The sequence below is a fragment of the Mustela lutreola genome, chromosome 15, assembly GCF_030435805.1.
Source record: "Mustela lutreola isolate mMusLut2 chromosome 15, mMusLut2.pri, whole genome shotgun sequence".
Taxonomy (NCBI): domain Eukaryota; kingdom Metazoa; phylum Chordata; class Mammalia; order Carnivora; family Mustelidae; genus Mustela; species Mustela lutreola.
Window position 1 is genome coordinate 14181561 of NC_081304.1, and position 14061 is coordinate 14195621.

At 41.8% G+C, this 14061-nt stretch overlaps 2 protein-coding genes across 3 annotated transcripts in view; one reads left to right on the top strand and one right to left on the bottom strand.

Moving 5' to 3' along the window:
- CEP95 (centrosomal protein 95) overlaps positions 1 to 4759 on the bottom strand; it is a 41769-nt gene extending 37010 nt beyond the window's left edge. Inside the window, exons 1-3 of the mRNA XM_059149223.1 lie at positions 4623 to 4759; positions 3062 to 3190; positions 2062 to 2169 (exon numbers count right to left, since the gene is read on the bottom strand). Of these exons, the coding sequence (XP_059005206.1) occupies positions 2062 to 2169; positions 3062 to 3190; positions 4623 to 4641 (256 nt within the window). The 5' untranslated portion in view covers positions 4642 to 4759. The remainder of the gene's footprint in view (positions 1 to 2061; positions 2170 to 3061; positions 3191 to 4622) is intronic.
- A 28-nt stretch (positions 4760 to 4787) lies between these two features.
- On the top strand, positions 4788 to 12147 carry DDX5 (DEAD-box helicase 5). Of its 2 annotated transcripts, none has more exons than XM_059149224.1 (14): positions 4788 to 4907; positions 5528 to 5706; positions 6928 to 7093; positions 7449 to 7545; positions 7644 to 7777; positions 7899 to 7964; positions 8218 to 8359; positions 8441 to 8601; positions 8698 to 8870; positions 9241 to 9351; positions 9573 to 9634; positions 9709 to 9768; positions 11002 to 11226; positions 11441 to 12147. In XM_059149224.1, the coding sequence occupies exons 2-14, from the start codon at positions 5663 to 5665 to the stop codon at positions 11842 to 11844; spliced, it is 1845 nt and encodes a 614-aa protein (XP_059005207.1). In that variant the 5' UTR covers positions 4788 to 4907; positions 5528 to 5662; the 3' UTR covers positions 11845 to 12147. The 2 variants fall into 2 exon arrangements, with proteins under 2 accessions (XP_059005207.1, XP_059005208.1); XM_059149225.1 differs by lacking the exon at positions 4788 to 4907 and adding an exon at positions 5225 to 5243.
- Positions 12148 to 14061: the final 1914 nt, after the last annotated feature.

Genomic DNA, 14061 nt, shown 5'->3' on the forward strand with positions numbered 1-14061 from the left:
CTAGTACAGATGGACAACATTTGACAATTTTTTTTTTCTGTTTAAAGCAAACAAAAATCTTGTTTTTAAGCCTTATGTTTTTCTGACTTAACAAGATACGCAAGTATACCCCAAGGGCATACTCAGAACTTCTCAGTTGCCAGGATGGGGAGCATCCTCTCTCTGCCAACCCAGCAACTAAGACCGCCGGCCAGAATGCAGTGCTTCGTGGTACAGGAGATATTGCTTTAAACAGAACACAAGGAGTAAAAAGATGCTTTGCCATATACCAGAAGAGGTAAACAGTTTTGCAACTTTTCATGGGGCAGGTTTGACTTGTCAGGAGTAGCTCTGCATTAAAAAGTTATATATGCAGATACAACCTTACTACAGAAGGTTTAAAAAGCAGAAATACCAGAAATTGCCCTAGTCAAGTGATAAAGCAATTCAAAATTGCAAAAGAACAGGAAAACCCTTGGATTATCCTTTGAAATGAATTATCTCCAAATAAATTTACCACATTTAGTCACCCAGAACTGCACTCAAAAATTTAAGCCAGAGTATTTTTCTAAAAGTTCATCATCAATATTAAATTGAGAGATGTAAATGACCTATCCTGATTAACATTTCTCTCTCTTAACTGTCAAAGAATAAACCAATAGTGTAAGCCTTCTCTTAGGGATTCAAATATAGTTTCAAACCCACAGATTCCCTGTCTTCCTTAGCCTGGAATAATTTACTGAAATACTCCTCATTGCCTTATTATATAAAATATAAAGATTTATAAATATTTTTAGTAAATTTGGCTTTTGAATACAAGTATGATATACTTTATTTTGGAAAAAAGTTCACAATTTAGTTTTACTTATTTTGAATAGACAATATACTAATGGGATTTAAAATTCAAAAAGTGCAGGGTGCCTAAGTGGCTCTGTCAGTTAAGCCTGTGACTCCTGATTTTGGCTCAGGTCCTGATCTCGGGTTTTGAGATCAAGCTCCACGTCAGGCTCCACACTGGGCATGGAGCATGCTTAAGACTTTCTCTCCTCTCCCTCTGCCCCTCCTTTGCATTTGTACACACACATTTTTTGTCTCTTGCAAAAATGAAATAAAACAAAAATTAAAATTCAAAAGTGCAGAAGATATATAATGAAATCTCATCCCATCCTCATCCTACAGCCCTGAAGTTCCTCTTATTGGAAGCAATCAGCATTATAGGTTTCTTGCACACGCTTTGAAAGAGTCCTTCTGCAAGCAATCAACTGCATATTTACTCTCCTCACCTTTGTTTTCTACAAGTTGCACCATACTCTGTACATTCTTCTGACTTCATACACACTGGAAACTGTTGTACTAACATGGAACATTTTACATAATGAGCATCATCAAAAATCTTTCACAGTGGCAGTGTAATTCCACGTATGGAGCAACCATAATGTATTTAACCTGTCCCTATTTAGTGGACATTTAGATGTTGCTGATTTTTACCTACTACAAACAAGCAGCATATTAGCTTTAAAATAACTAAATAACAAGGCACCTGGGTGGCTCAGTTGGTTTAGAGTCCAACTTTATCTCAGCTCAGGTCCTGATATCAGAGTCATGAGTTCAAGCCCCACATTGGGCTCCAAAAGAAATAGCAAAACAAAAAAATAAAATAACAAAACGATGGGGTGCCTCGGTGGCTCAGTAGGTTAAGCAACTGCCTTTGTCCCAGGATCGAGAGGACTGCATCACGCTCCTTGCTTGGCAGGGAGTCTGCTTCTCCCTCTGACCCTCCCTCTTCTCATGTTCTTTCTCTTTCTCAAATAAATAAAATCTTAAACAACAACAACAACAAAATACATACTTCAGATGACCAGCTAGGATACTCACAGGTCCATCACAACTCAAAGTTTGACTGTCCTTAGAAAAAACTCTCAAGGATGGGTACCGTAATTCTACCAGTCAATTGTCTTGGCTCAGTGTTGCCATTTGGTCTATTTTATAAGCTTATTCATTTGGTTAACTAAACCATATATAGGATTTACCTAATTATCTTAGTAAAATGCAAAATTATTTGATGGTTAAGTATATACCAACCTGTTATGTGAGACAAGCTGACTTGTAGGTAATCTAAGGCCAGTGAATCAATTACTGCTTGTACATTGTGAGCTTCATCCTCTTGACTCCTGGGAATAGCTATGAGGTCTGTGGAAAAAAAGCTACATAATTTTTCATCTGAGGGCCCAAGTTGTCATGGTCTTTGACCAGGCTTCTAAGTGAGGTTAACTGCTATAAGAGCAAGCGCCACTCAAACAGAACAGGCTTTTATAAAGTACAGATAAAGCTAACAGAGCCTGATTTCTATCTATATAGTACCTCTCTTAGCTGAATACTTAGTCAATCAATGCATAATGAACATGCTCTACAATAAGCACCAAACTACAGAAAGATAAAGAGATCCCTAAATTCAAGGAGATGCTAATACTCTAATAAGGGAAGCAATACATGAAGTGAGACTTTAACCCATAATCGTGGGTTGCTTTTCATGACAGAGAAAAAACCCACAACAGGTACAAAAGGAGAGTTCTTGTACATTTTGTTAAAGCAGCCTAGTAGGAATTACTGGCCTAATGATTTAAAAGGTCAGTATATACCATACTGAGGAAAGATATTAACATCAACTTATATTTGGAATTTCTCCACTAGTATTGGGAAGATGAATACTTAACCAGGGATGCAGGACAAACATCAATTCATATCTGTAATACTGGTTAAATAACAAAACGCAACAAGTTTCCAAGTTTCACTCAATTTTAGAACCCTTGAAGATACACTTACAGAAAATGTGTCACTTTCATAAAGTATTAGGCATAATTAAATAGAAATGACCCAGACCACGCAAACATGATTTGACCAAGGCTATCTGGGTCTCATTAAGGTACTTAAGGTAATGAATGCAATAGTTAGATAGAAATAAAGATATAAACACAGAAAAAAAATTCAAGATTTTATAAATACCATAAGATCTAACTGAAGGCTCTCAAAATTCCTGGCCTAAGATGTAGTCACTATTACTCCCACTTTTTAGTACCCTTACCTGGTACCTTTTCTCCCAAAATGGATTGGTAAAGGGCAATAAAAACATTAGCATCACAGTCTTCTAGTTCTCGTATCCTTAGGTGTATATGACATTTCAAAAGAAGATTATTGGCAACAATTATCCACTCTGTCAGGAAAGAAAAAAGATCAGCCTTAAACAGCACTAGAAAAAGTCAACCCCCAGGAAGATAGACATTGAATGACATAGAAGATAAAATATCTGATGAGTGTAGAAGTTCAAAGACCCTCTGTGGAACGATTTTTGAAAATACTTAATTTCTTGGAATGACTTCCAGAGTACCAGAATTTTAATGTGGTCAAAACCATGCTGCAAATCCAGCTTTTACTACTGCAACCTAAAATCTTTATTTTTATTCCTTTTCTTATTTTACCAGCCATACCTAGCTGTTTTTATTTAAAACATACAAGTCAACGGGAATATATGTCATAAACGAGACAGTTTGTTAACGACAGTCTGAGGTTGACACTAATTAGTAGATGCTGCTTCAAATTCCCAATGGTATTAGTCATGTTTTTACCCAATTATCTCGTACAAGTCTGAATTTCTCTGTTGCCCAAATAGGTGCTGATTAACTTGGGCTGTTAAAAACTGAAATAATGACACCAACAATACAACATTTATTAGTTTTTTTAAAAAATTACATTTAATAAATAAGAAATAAAACACAGAACATGCATAAAAACGCCCCTAAACTCAGAACTAGCACATTACCAACACTGTTGAAGTTTCCTGTGTTACCACCGCACCTCACCCCAGATACGGTAAGACTTAGCAAGGTTACTTCAAAACTTTCTCAAACTAAGGTAATTTAGGAAATCTGACTTATGATCCCTGATACACCTGGCGATTAAGGAGAAAGTCCTTTTATTCTATATTTGACATATTCAGCATGTTCTAAAAATAACGATGTGTGGGGTCAAGGCACGCTATCTCCCTCTCCCCAAGCCCACTTCTCACAGCTGATCAAACCAGGACAAGCGGTTTGAACGGTGTCCTGGGGAAAGGAAAGCGTCCCAGACAACTCAACCCACTCGCTCTTCAAAAAGCGGTTGCTAGACAAAAGCCTGTAACTCCAGAGGGCACTGAGGAAAAAAATCTACCACTAGTCTACTTTGGCAGATCTTGAGACCGCCGTTCCCCAAAAGTTCAGTGCACATGCAGGTATGGCCTCAGTCTCCACAGTTCAAGAACCAGAGCGCGCGCTAACAGCGGCTGCGTTCCCCAGAGAAATACAAGTTCCAAGAAGAAGCTTTTTGACTGCCCTTTTTGCAGCCAGGTTGTAGGCGCGGTCCGCGCCTCGCCACCGGGTCCTTCTCTCCACACCCCATAATCGCGCTCCACAGCCTCTAAGCTGAGCGACAGTGAGGCTAAAACACCCAATGAAGTCGCTCACTACGACGGGGTGTCTGTCACCAGCCCCGCGGGCAGCCCAGACTTAAGGAAGTCCAGCCAGATGACTCAACATAATAGGGGTAGGGACGTTCGGAATTTAAATGGCTTCAGTCCACACACACTGGGGCTCCGAGCCGAGACTCACCAGCCTCTGAGCCGGCCATGTCACGGAGGCGGGTCGCCGCCGGACCCCCAGCAGGGCGCGCGGTGGACGGCGTCCCGGAAGGGCCGCAAAGCGCAGACGCACGGCTAAGGTTGGGGAGAACGAAACTAAAGGGCAGTGGGTGAAAGGGGGAGGGACGTTAAAACGGCTTCTCGTTGCTGATTGGTCATCACGGGAACACTTCCTATCGCAGCACGCGCCGAGGCGGCGGTTTGTGGACTCTGGATACCATTCTCCGCGGGCAAGATCCCGCTAAGGGATTCTCAGGTGGGTGGGTATGACAGACCGGGTCACTCAGCAGCCCTGGGCGGTCTCCTGGGGGCATTAGTACGGCACTTCCGGTGAGCTATTTGTTTCGTATTCCTCCGCCGACGCCAAATGGCGAAGTAGTGCGGTCCGCTTAGCCGGTGGGCGGGAGCAGCCACGTGACAATGTCAGGCTCCGCCTTCCCGTCTCGCTTGGTTAGGGGCGTGAAGGCTCTTTGGAGACGTAAACATCTCCAAGTGGGCTGAGTGGGCTGGCGTGTGCTGGCCATTTTGTCGACTGGGCTGGACCTGGGAAAAGGCGGGTGGCTTCCTTGAGGTGTGGAAAGACGAAAAAAAGGTGAAGAAGGGTGTGTAGGCTGAGGCATCTCAGTGTAGGTGGGCCCAGCTATGAAAGGGCCCTCAAACCCGGCCACTCTGAAGGAGGGGGTGGGGGGTGGGGCGAAAACATGGCGGATCCCCGAACGCCGGCGGGCGTTGCGGCCTCTGCGCAGGGGCGGGGTGATTAGGTCATAGAGCGGCTCCCAGCATTCTCTGCGGCGGAGGAGGCGGTCCAGGGTATAAAACCGGCTGCCGGGACGCGGCCGGCACCTCATTCATTTCCACCGGTCTCTTGTTGAGCAGCTCCGGTTCCTGTCATCGCTGCCCCTCCGCCGCTGCCGCCCCCGTAAGGCTTTGCCATCGCCAAAGCCACCTGCAGCGACTTGTCGCACCCGATTCTCTCCACTTTGTTCCCCACCAACCGCAACCATTGACACCATGTCGGGTTATTCGAGTGACCGAGACCGCGGCCGGGATCGAGGGTGAGTATGGGAATGGACTTGTCAGGCCCGGCAGTGGGGGATGGGAGGCCGATGAAGGGGGCAGCGGGCGGGGGCGGCGGGAATTTGCCCTTTTTGGTCTACTGTTAGGCTTTATTAATCGAAGGTTTTCGACATTTTGATACCTGTCCAAAACTGAGTGAGGGATGTTTTCTTGTTAACGGTCTTCAAGCTCGCCTTTTGTTGGGGGGGGGGGAGGGCGTCGAAGCCCCCCGCCCCCGCCCCCCCCCGACGATAGAGCAGTTGTTGGGAAGAACTCGGGGGTGCGTATTTCGATCGAAGGAAAGCGCGGCGCTTCCAGGAGAACGAAGTCACCGCTGTTAGGTGCATCTTTTCGGGAGGAGTTTTAGGGGCCCCGGGAGTTCTGTGGTAATTGAGGGGGTCGCCTCCGAAGCCATTGATGCGGCGGGGGCAGGAGGGCGGCCGGCACCGCGGTAATCGGCCATGTGGCTGAGTCGCGGGTACAAAATGCCGGCGTCGGACATGGCGGCGGCGCCTTTGTTACCCCGCCCGGCGGAGGAGCTCAAAATGGCAGCGTCGAGAAAATGTGGCGCAGAGAGAAATGCGAGACAAAGGGGGAAGCGCCGCCCCAGCGGGAACGCCGCCCGGTCCGGGACTCCTCCCCCGGTAGTTGCCAGCTCCTCCTCCGTTTTTTCTTTGCGTTATATAATTTTGCTATCTTGATCGGGAGCGCTTCCGCGGGATCCCAATTCGATAGGCTTGCATAAGTGTCTTTGAGACCACCGTCCTTGTTCTGGTCTTACTGCTGGTGCTGTCCCATTTTTCTTTAAAACCAAAGCTGTTTTGCTTGAAAACAGCTGATAAATAGCGTCGCTGTTAAGCACCTTCCGTGTATTGTCTATCTCCCAGACATTTAATTCCTAAGCTCACGGGAGAGACTAGGGGCCACAAGCTGTTGCCTATCCTTGTAATCTGAACTTGAGGCGTTTGGGGAGCCAGTTTCCGACGTGATAAATCCCGGGCTGTTGACTTGGCTTCAGTAGTGTGAATTGGGGGCAACGGGAAGTGAGAGAGATGGTGCTAATTGTGGCTTTTGAGATCATGGCCGTCAGTAAGGACAGTGCTAAGCCGTAAACCTCAAAGTCTCTCATTTACCTGCATTGTGTCCCAAGGGACAGTAAGTGTATATAAACTGCTTGGTAAGCGTTTGAAGATAGAGTAACTTTTTTGTTTTAATTTCAGGTTTGGTGCACCTCGGTTTGGGGGAAGTAGGGCAGGGCCCCTGTCTGGAAAGAAATTTGGAAACCCTGGGGAGAAACTAGTTAAAAAGAAGTGGAATCTCGATGAGCTGCCCAAATTTGAGAAGAATTTTTATCAAGAACACCCTGATTTGGCTAGGCGCACAGCAGTGAGTAATTTCACATAGCTTCATTGGGTTGTAACTCAATAACTGTTTCTATCTAGTACGAAAAAAAATATGAACAGAGAGGTCTTGGAAATGACCAAATTTCGGGGAAATTAACGCTTTCTCATAGTTAAGAGGTGGTACTTTGGAAACAGGTGGCTTAGAATTTTTCTACTTAGAATGATTAAGTATTAAGAGTAATTGGTGGATCTTGTGCTGTGTGGGTTTTCCATACGTGAATATAGGTTTTATACAGACTTAAAAGGTTTACTAACCATTTAAAACATAGGGGCCTCCTGGCTGCATATTAGTGAAGGTTGTTGTGGTACTTACTAGATTATTATAATCTGTTTTATAGCAAGAGGTGGAGACATACAGAAGGAGTAAGGAAATTACGGTTAGAGGTCACAACTGCCCAAAGCCAGTTCTGAATTTTTATGAAGCAAACTTCCCTGGTAAGTGCTAGTTTTGAGTCCCTCCCCCCCCCCCCCCATTTTGTTTCTCTTCTTTCTCTTGGCTTCACTAAATTTTACTGAATTGTTTGTAATTGCAGCAAATGTCATGGATGTAATTGCAAGACAGAATTTTACTGAACCCACTGCTATTCAGGCTCAGGGATGGCCCGTTGCTCTAAGTGGATTGGATATGGTTGGAGTAGCACAGACTGGATCTGGGAAAACATTGTCTGTAAGTATGGGAGAATTTTGTAGTTTGAATCTGTGGTTATGTGCTAGTGAAAATAGATTAGGAATATAAGGAAACCAGAAGACTTCTAATTTAATTCTTTTTGTTCCCTCATCCCAAATAGTATTTGCTGCCTGCTATCGTCCACATCAATCATCAGCCATTCCTAGAGAGAGGTGATGGGCCTATTGTAAGTATTTTTTTTTTTCTTAACTTTTGTCAAGGGGTACTATACAGGGATTTGTAGAGTACATAAAGTAATTCTCATGGTCTTATGTGGAGATGTTAGTTGTCTCGTGTTAATTTAGCTGGAGAGAAAGTTACCTTGATCATATTTGAGTATTGGACAGCAAAATCAGTGATCTACCAGTGTAATGCCAGTCAGTTTAAAACTAGGATCCAGGAGTCTGCTAAAACCTGTCCCACTTTTTGTTTCTCTTTAGTGTTTGGTGCTGGCACCAACTCGGGAACTGGCCCAACAGGTACAGCAAGTAGCTGCTGAATACTGTAGAGCGTGTCGATTGAAGTCCACTTGCATCTATGGTGGTGCTCCCAAGGGACCACAGATTCGTGATTTGGAGAGAGGCATGTAACAGAAATTCTGTTTGTCAGAGTTGGTGCTAGAAGTTTGAGATATCATAGTTACATCTATGTGTTTAATTGAAGGTGTGGAAATTTGTATTGCAACACCTGGAAGACTGATTGACTTCTTAGAGTGTGGGAAAACCAATCTGAGAAGAACTACCTACCTTGTTCTTGATGAAGCAGATAGAATGCTTGATATGGGCTTTGAACCCCAAATAAGGAAGATTGTGGATCAAATAAGAGTAAGTGCCTTTGAAAATGTTTTATTTTCAAAGTTAGCTCATAATTTATTCTTGAAGTAAAATGCTTTTTCTTTTTTTTAATCCCAAATTCTTTAGCCTGATAGGCAAACCCTAATGTGGAGTGCAACTTGGCCAAAAGAAGTAAGACAGCTTGCTGAAGATTTTCTGAAGGACTACATTCATATAAACATTGGGGCACTAGAACTGAGTGCAAACCACAACATTCTTCAGATTGTGGATGTATGTCATGATGTAGAAAAGGATGAAAAGTGAGTTTTCTATAGAATTTTTAATTCTAGAAATAGACCATACGAACTTAGGAGTTACCCTTTCGTAGGTTATCTTAAAAGTGACTTAGTTGGGTGGGGTGTGGATTTGTTTGTTTAAAATTAGTCTGTCCGTCTTCCTGAAAAAATGTTTTTCTCTATTCACATAATTGGCTATCACTATATTCGTAGTATTTCTTTAGGTGAAGGACTGTGCTTTGTGGCTTAAAAGACCAAGGGTGGTTGCTTGATAATGTTCATGGCAGGTGTTTTTATTTGTAGCCATGCAAATGGAAGGTCGTGCTTCAGTGACCATAAATGTGTGGCCATAACTATGGACTACTTCTAAAATTCACAATTTTTTTTCCCCAAGACTTATTCGTCTAATGGAAGAGATCATGAGTGAGAAGGAGAATAAAACCATTGTTTTTGTTGAAACCAAAAGAAGATGTGATGAGCTTACTAGAAAAATGAGGAGAGATGGGTATGTGGGCTTCCTTGTTGAAGCAGGTGTATGAGAACTGTTTAGGGGGAGGGGTAAACCAATAGAGAACGGATTTGAATGTCCTGGAAGACCATTATCTGGTATAAATAAAACTGCGTACATTAGGTGAAATTAAAGGAATTGATGGCTAGATAGGCAGTAGACTAAAACATACCGGGTTTCAAATATGAGCCTGCTAATATGGTTTCTCTTTAATGTAGGTGGCCCGCCATGGGTATCCATGGTGACAAGAGTCAACAGGAGCGTGACTGGGTTCTAAATGGTTAGTCAAATGAAAAATTTCTTTTCTCTAAGCCTGAAATTCTCAGATTATTTATGATCCTTTCTCTTTCACAGAATTCAAACATGGAAAAGCTCCTATTCTGATTGCTACAGATGTGGCCTCCAGAGGGCTAGGTTAGTAAAAACTCGAATTCATGGCTTGGTTTCCCAGAAGATCTCCATATAACTTTTTTAAAGAAAGTTTATTGCTTTCTTTAACCTCTGCATTTTTTCCAAGTTTTTTTCATATAAAGGTGCAGTCTTTGTGGCAAGGCCTAGGCATGACAATCGGAGGACTCGAGGGGGATGGAGGACTAGTGATCGGCTGGCTGCTTCCAGTCGATTAGAGAGGTGAAAAGCTGAAAGTGTGCCAGTAATCTTCAAAAGGCAGAACATACCACCTCTGCCCCGTAAACTGTTCTCTCCGGGGGAAAAAAATGGAAGTTATCCTCACAGTTCACTGCCGTGGTATTTCTTCTGTCCCATGCTTTGCATGACTGCCATGGTACAGCATTGTTTCAAACTGTTTACTGTGATCTGTGGGTCTTTGAGTTTCAGTGAGTTTGCTGAAATGTTGAAGAAATATTTCCAAACTTCAATGTTCAATGAAATTTTTGTTCAAGTTTGAAATGGAGAGAGCAGCTTTAAAAGGTACTAAGCCTTTTACAAATTGGTGAGTACTGGCACATGAGATCTAGAGCAGGAGCAACTTCTCACACTTAGTGGGAAAAGAAAGCAGTGCTTTGAAAGTTCCTCCCTCACCTACACAGTAGTCGTCATGTCGAGACCTGCCAGAGAGAGACACATTCTCAAGTGAATCCTGGCTTCTTGGAAGCGCTTGCCTAGACGAGACACAGTGCATAAAAACAACTTTTGGGGGACAGGTATGTTTTTCTTGCAGCTGCGGTTGTAAGGTCTTGGCAAGACAAGCAGTGTGGCCAGAATTTTGAACTTCTGATGAGTGTGTAATGCAAAGGACCGCGTACATTTTTGTTTAAAGGTCCTCAAAATGAGCACATGAAGAGGTTGCTGTGAACCTTTAAGTGGCCCTACTGCGCAGAAGCATTCAGATGTCACTTGATGATCTGTAAGGGAACTTGCTGGTTTGGGAGTACGTTAGAACACACGTCCTTTTGACAGGCTCTTTATCATTGGGTGGGGTAATGAGACAGGTAGATGGTGTGTGCTTTCCCCCCCCTTCCAACATCAATGGTATTCCTACAGAGAATGGATAACCATTTTAACTGTATTTTTTGCAGCCCGTACCTTCTTGGGAATACAATTGTCTAACTTTTTATTTTTGGTCTGGCTGTTGTGGTGTGCAAAACTCCATACATTGCTATTTTGCCACACTGCAACACCTTACAGATGTGGAAGATGTGAAATTTGTCATCAATTATGACTACCCTAACTCCTCAGAGGATTATATTCATCGAATTGGAAGAACTGCTCGCAGTACCAAAACAGGCACAGCATACACTTTCTTTACACCTAATAACATAAAGCAAGTGAGCGACCTTATCTCTGTGCTTCGTGAAGCTAATCAAGCAATTAATCCCAAGTTGCTTCAGTTGGTCGAAGACAGAGGTTCAGGTAAGACCAACCTTCATTAAGAAATGTTGGTGATTTGGGGTCACATGATTGCACGAATCCTTTAAATGGGATTGGCGGGTGAGTAAAATCTTCAATATGAAGCTGAGAAAACATTTCATCTGTAGAGTGAATATAGAGCTTTCCTTATTCCTTCTGTGTTCTTAATAATTTGTGCCATGGAAATAATTACCTTGCAATTTTTTTTTCTTGACAGGTCGTTCCAGGGGTAGAGGAGGCATGAAAGATGACCGTCGGGACAGATACTCTGCGGGCAAAAGGGGTGGATTTAATACTTTTAGAGACAGGGAAAATTATGACAGAGGTTACTCTAGTCTGCTTAAGAGAGATTTTGGGGCAAAAACTCAGAATGGTGTTTACAGTGCTGCAAATTACACCAATGGGAGCTTTGGAAGTAATTTTGTGTCTGCTGGTATACAGACCAGTTTTAGGACTGGTAATCCAACAGGGACTTACCAGAATGGTTATGATAGCACTCAGCAATATGGAAGTAACGTTCCAAATATGCACAATGGTATGAACCAACAGGCATATGCATATCCTGCTACTGCAGCTGCGCCTATGATTGGTTATCCAATGCCAACAGGATATTCTCAATAAGACTTTAGAAGTATATGTAAATGTCTGTTTTTCATAATTGCTCTTTATATTGTGTGTTATCAGACAAGATAGTTATTTAAGAAACATGGGAAATGCAGAAATGACTGCAGTGCAGCAGTAATTATGGTGCACTTTTTCGCTATTTAAGTTGGATATTTCTCTACATTCCTGAAACAATTTTTAGGTTTTTTTTGTACTAGAAAATGCAGGCAGTGTTTTCACAAAAGTAAATGTACAGTGATTTGAAATACAATAAATGAAGGCAATGCATGGCCTTCCAATAAAAAATATTTGAAGACTGAATTAAGTGGAAATTGTACTTTATTTTACATATATAATGTCATGTAAAATTTTGCTTAGATGGTCTGTTTTTTTAACCATGAAAATAAAATTGACTGCTCCTTTCTATAATTTAGGTTTGGGAAGTGGGGAGATCAGAAGGCACTTCTTAGAATGATCTATTTATATTGCAGGGGTTAAAATGAGATTTAAGTAAATTTACAGTTGTAGGCTAAATTGCATTAAGGCTCTCTCTGTCAGTACCTCATCAGGTGAGTCATTTAATAGCCTAATTGTTAGAATGGTGAAGTGAGATTAAAATAGGGAAATCCGCTGTATAGCCAGCCCCACCCTCAAACTGCTTAAGTGTGAGAGCAACATGGATGGACTTTATTCCTTTGCAAAAATTTTATCATTAAAGCTCCAAATAACTTGCTTTTTCAGAATAGTTTATATTCTTGCTCTTGGCTCTGTTGTAAATTACCAAAATGGTGAACAAAGCTAAAAGACTTCACACATTTTAAGATCCTTGGCCAAGAGCTAAGTTTGAATTTGTATAGATTGTAGTCTTCAGGCTCTTGGGGCACTTAACTGTAGTTACACTGGGAATCATGAATGTCTTAATGATAATTCAGGGAACTCTAGGGGACTTCAAACTGGAGGGTCTATTCATATTCAAACAAAATCCCGTCAAAGTTAATGTTTAACCAAGAGGAAGCACCATAACCAAAAGCACAGTGACTATTGTACAAGTCATCTTTGGTCAACGTGGTTTTTTTTTTTATTGCTAGAAAGGTCATGGGAGGAGGGGGTGTTTTAGATTTAACTTTGGCTCACCAACCTTTCTAATACTTCATTTCAGTAATGATTAGAAATACGTCTGGATGTCTTCCCAGAGAGTCTGGTATATATGTTCCTTTTGGTCAGGAGAGGAGAGGTCTTCATGAGGCTTCATTTAAATTCTGATTATTAAACTGAGGCTTTAATTGGTGTCAATGCCTTATCTCTAAAATGTAAAACTAGAATTTGCTTGGGATAGGAGATGGGGAAGTGTTATTTTTAGGACTAATACATTGAAAACTGATTCAGTCTCTCCAGTGACTTGAACAGTTTTCAATAGCATGGTTAGTCAAATTCATTATGACTTTTAACTTATAAGAAGCTTTTGGGGTAGGTTGGAGTATTTATTACATATTTTACTGTTTAATGTCTAACGGCCTTTTAATTTGTAAACATTTATTGAAATGATTGTGGGGCTGTGGAAAACATTTACCTATTTACCTTTGAAGTAAGTTTTAAGACAGTCCACTTTTTAGCATGTGTGTTGTGTCCAGCCTGTGGTTGTCTGAACTAATAAATGTGATTTTTCTCCCCATTCTCGCTTTTATTTATTTGTGTATAGGCCTCTTCCCTGGTGTGTATTTCCTGATTGGAAAACACGATAATGGAGCCCAGCTTTTAATAGAGTTTAGAAAGAATTTTTAAAACAAGATTGTTCTCTGGCAAAACGGTCTTAAAGGGTTTTTTTGTTTTTGCTTTTGTTTTTTTGGTGTTTGTTTTGTTCTACAAACTTCTGCACATGTGCTTGTGTAGCCTGTCCTGCAACATGTTACACTTAATAATAAATTAACAATAGTTAAAATTTAACTGCTAAGCTGTCCTCCATAAACTGCCTGTTGGTAGTTGAATAGAATCTATTAGCTTGTATCTGCATTAATTTTTCAAGGTCACCCTAACCACTTTTAAGGGGAGCTAGGAGTAGGAATCATGGGCTTTTCCTCTGGGGTGTGCGGTTTTTCACTAATTGGGCAGTTCTGAGGGTTGAGTGTGAATGAAAATTTGTGAGGTCACAAGTGCCTGCTTAGGTAATCCTGGATCTGTCTTAAAACAGGTAATCCCATCTTGTCATGTAGAAGGGTTTGTCTGTGGTAGGGAAAA

Excerpts from the sequence above, each read along its gene's own strand:
- DDX5 (XM_059149224.1), top strand. The coding sequence starts at position 5,663 with ATGTCGGGTTATTCGAGTGACCGAGACCGCGGCCGGGATCGAGG. Across the intron at positions 8,871-9,240 it reads GATGTAGAAAAGGATGAAAA|ACTTATTCGTCTAATGGAAG; the intron begins GTGAGTTTTCTA and ends TTTTTCCCCAAG. Across the intron at positions 9,352-9,572 it reads AGAAAAATGAGGAGAGATGG|GTGGCCCGCCATGGGTATCC; the intron begins GTATGTGGGCTT and ends TCTTTAATGTAG.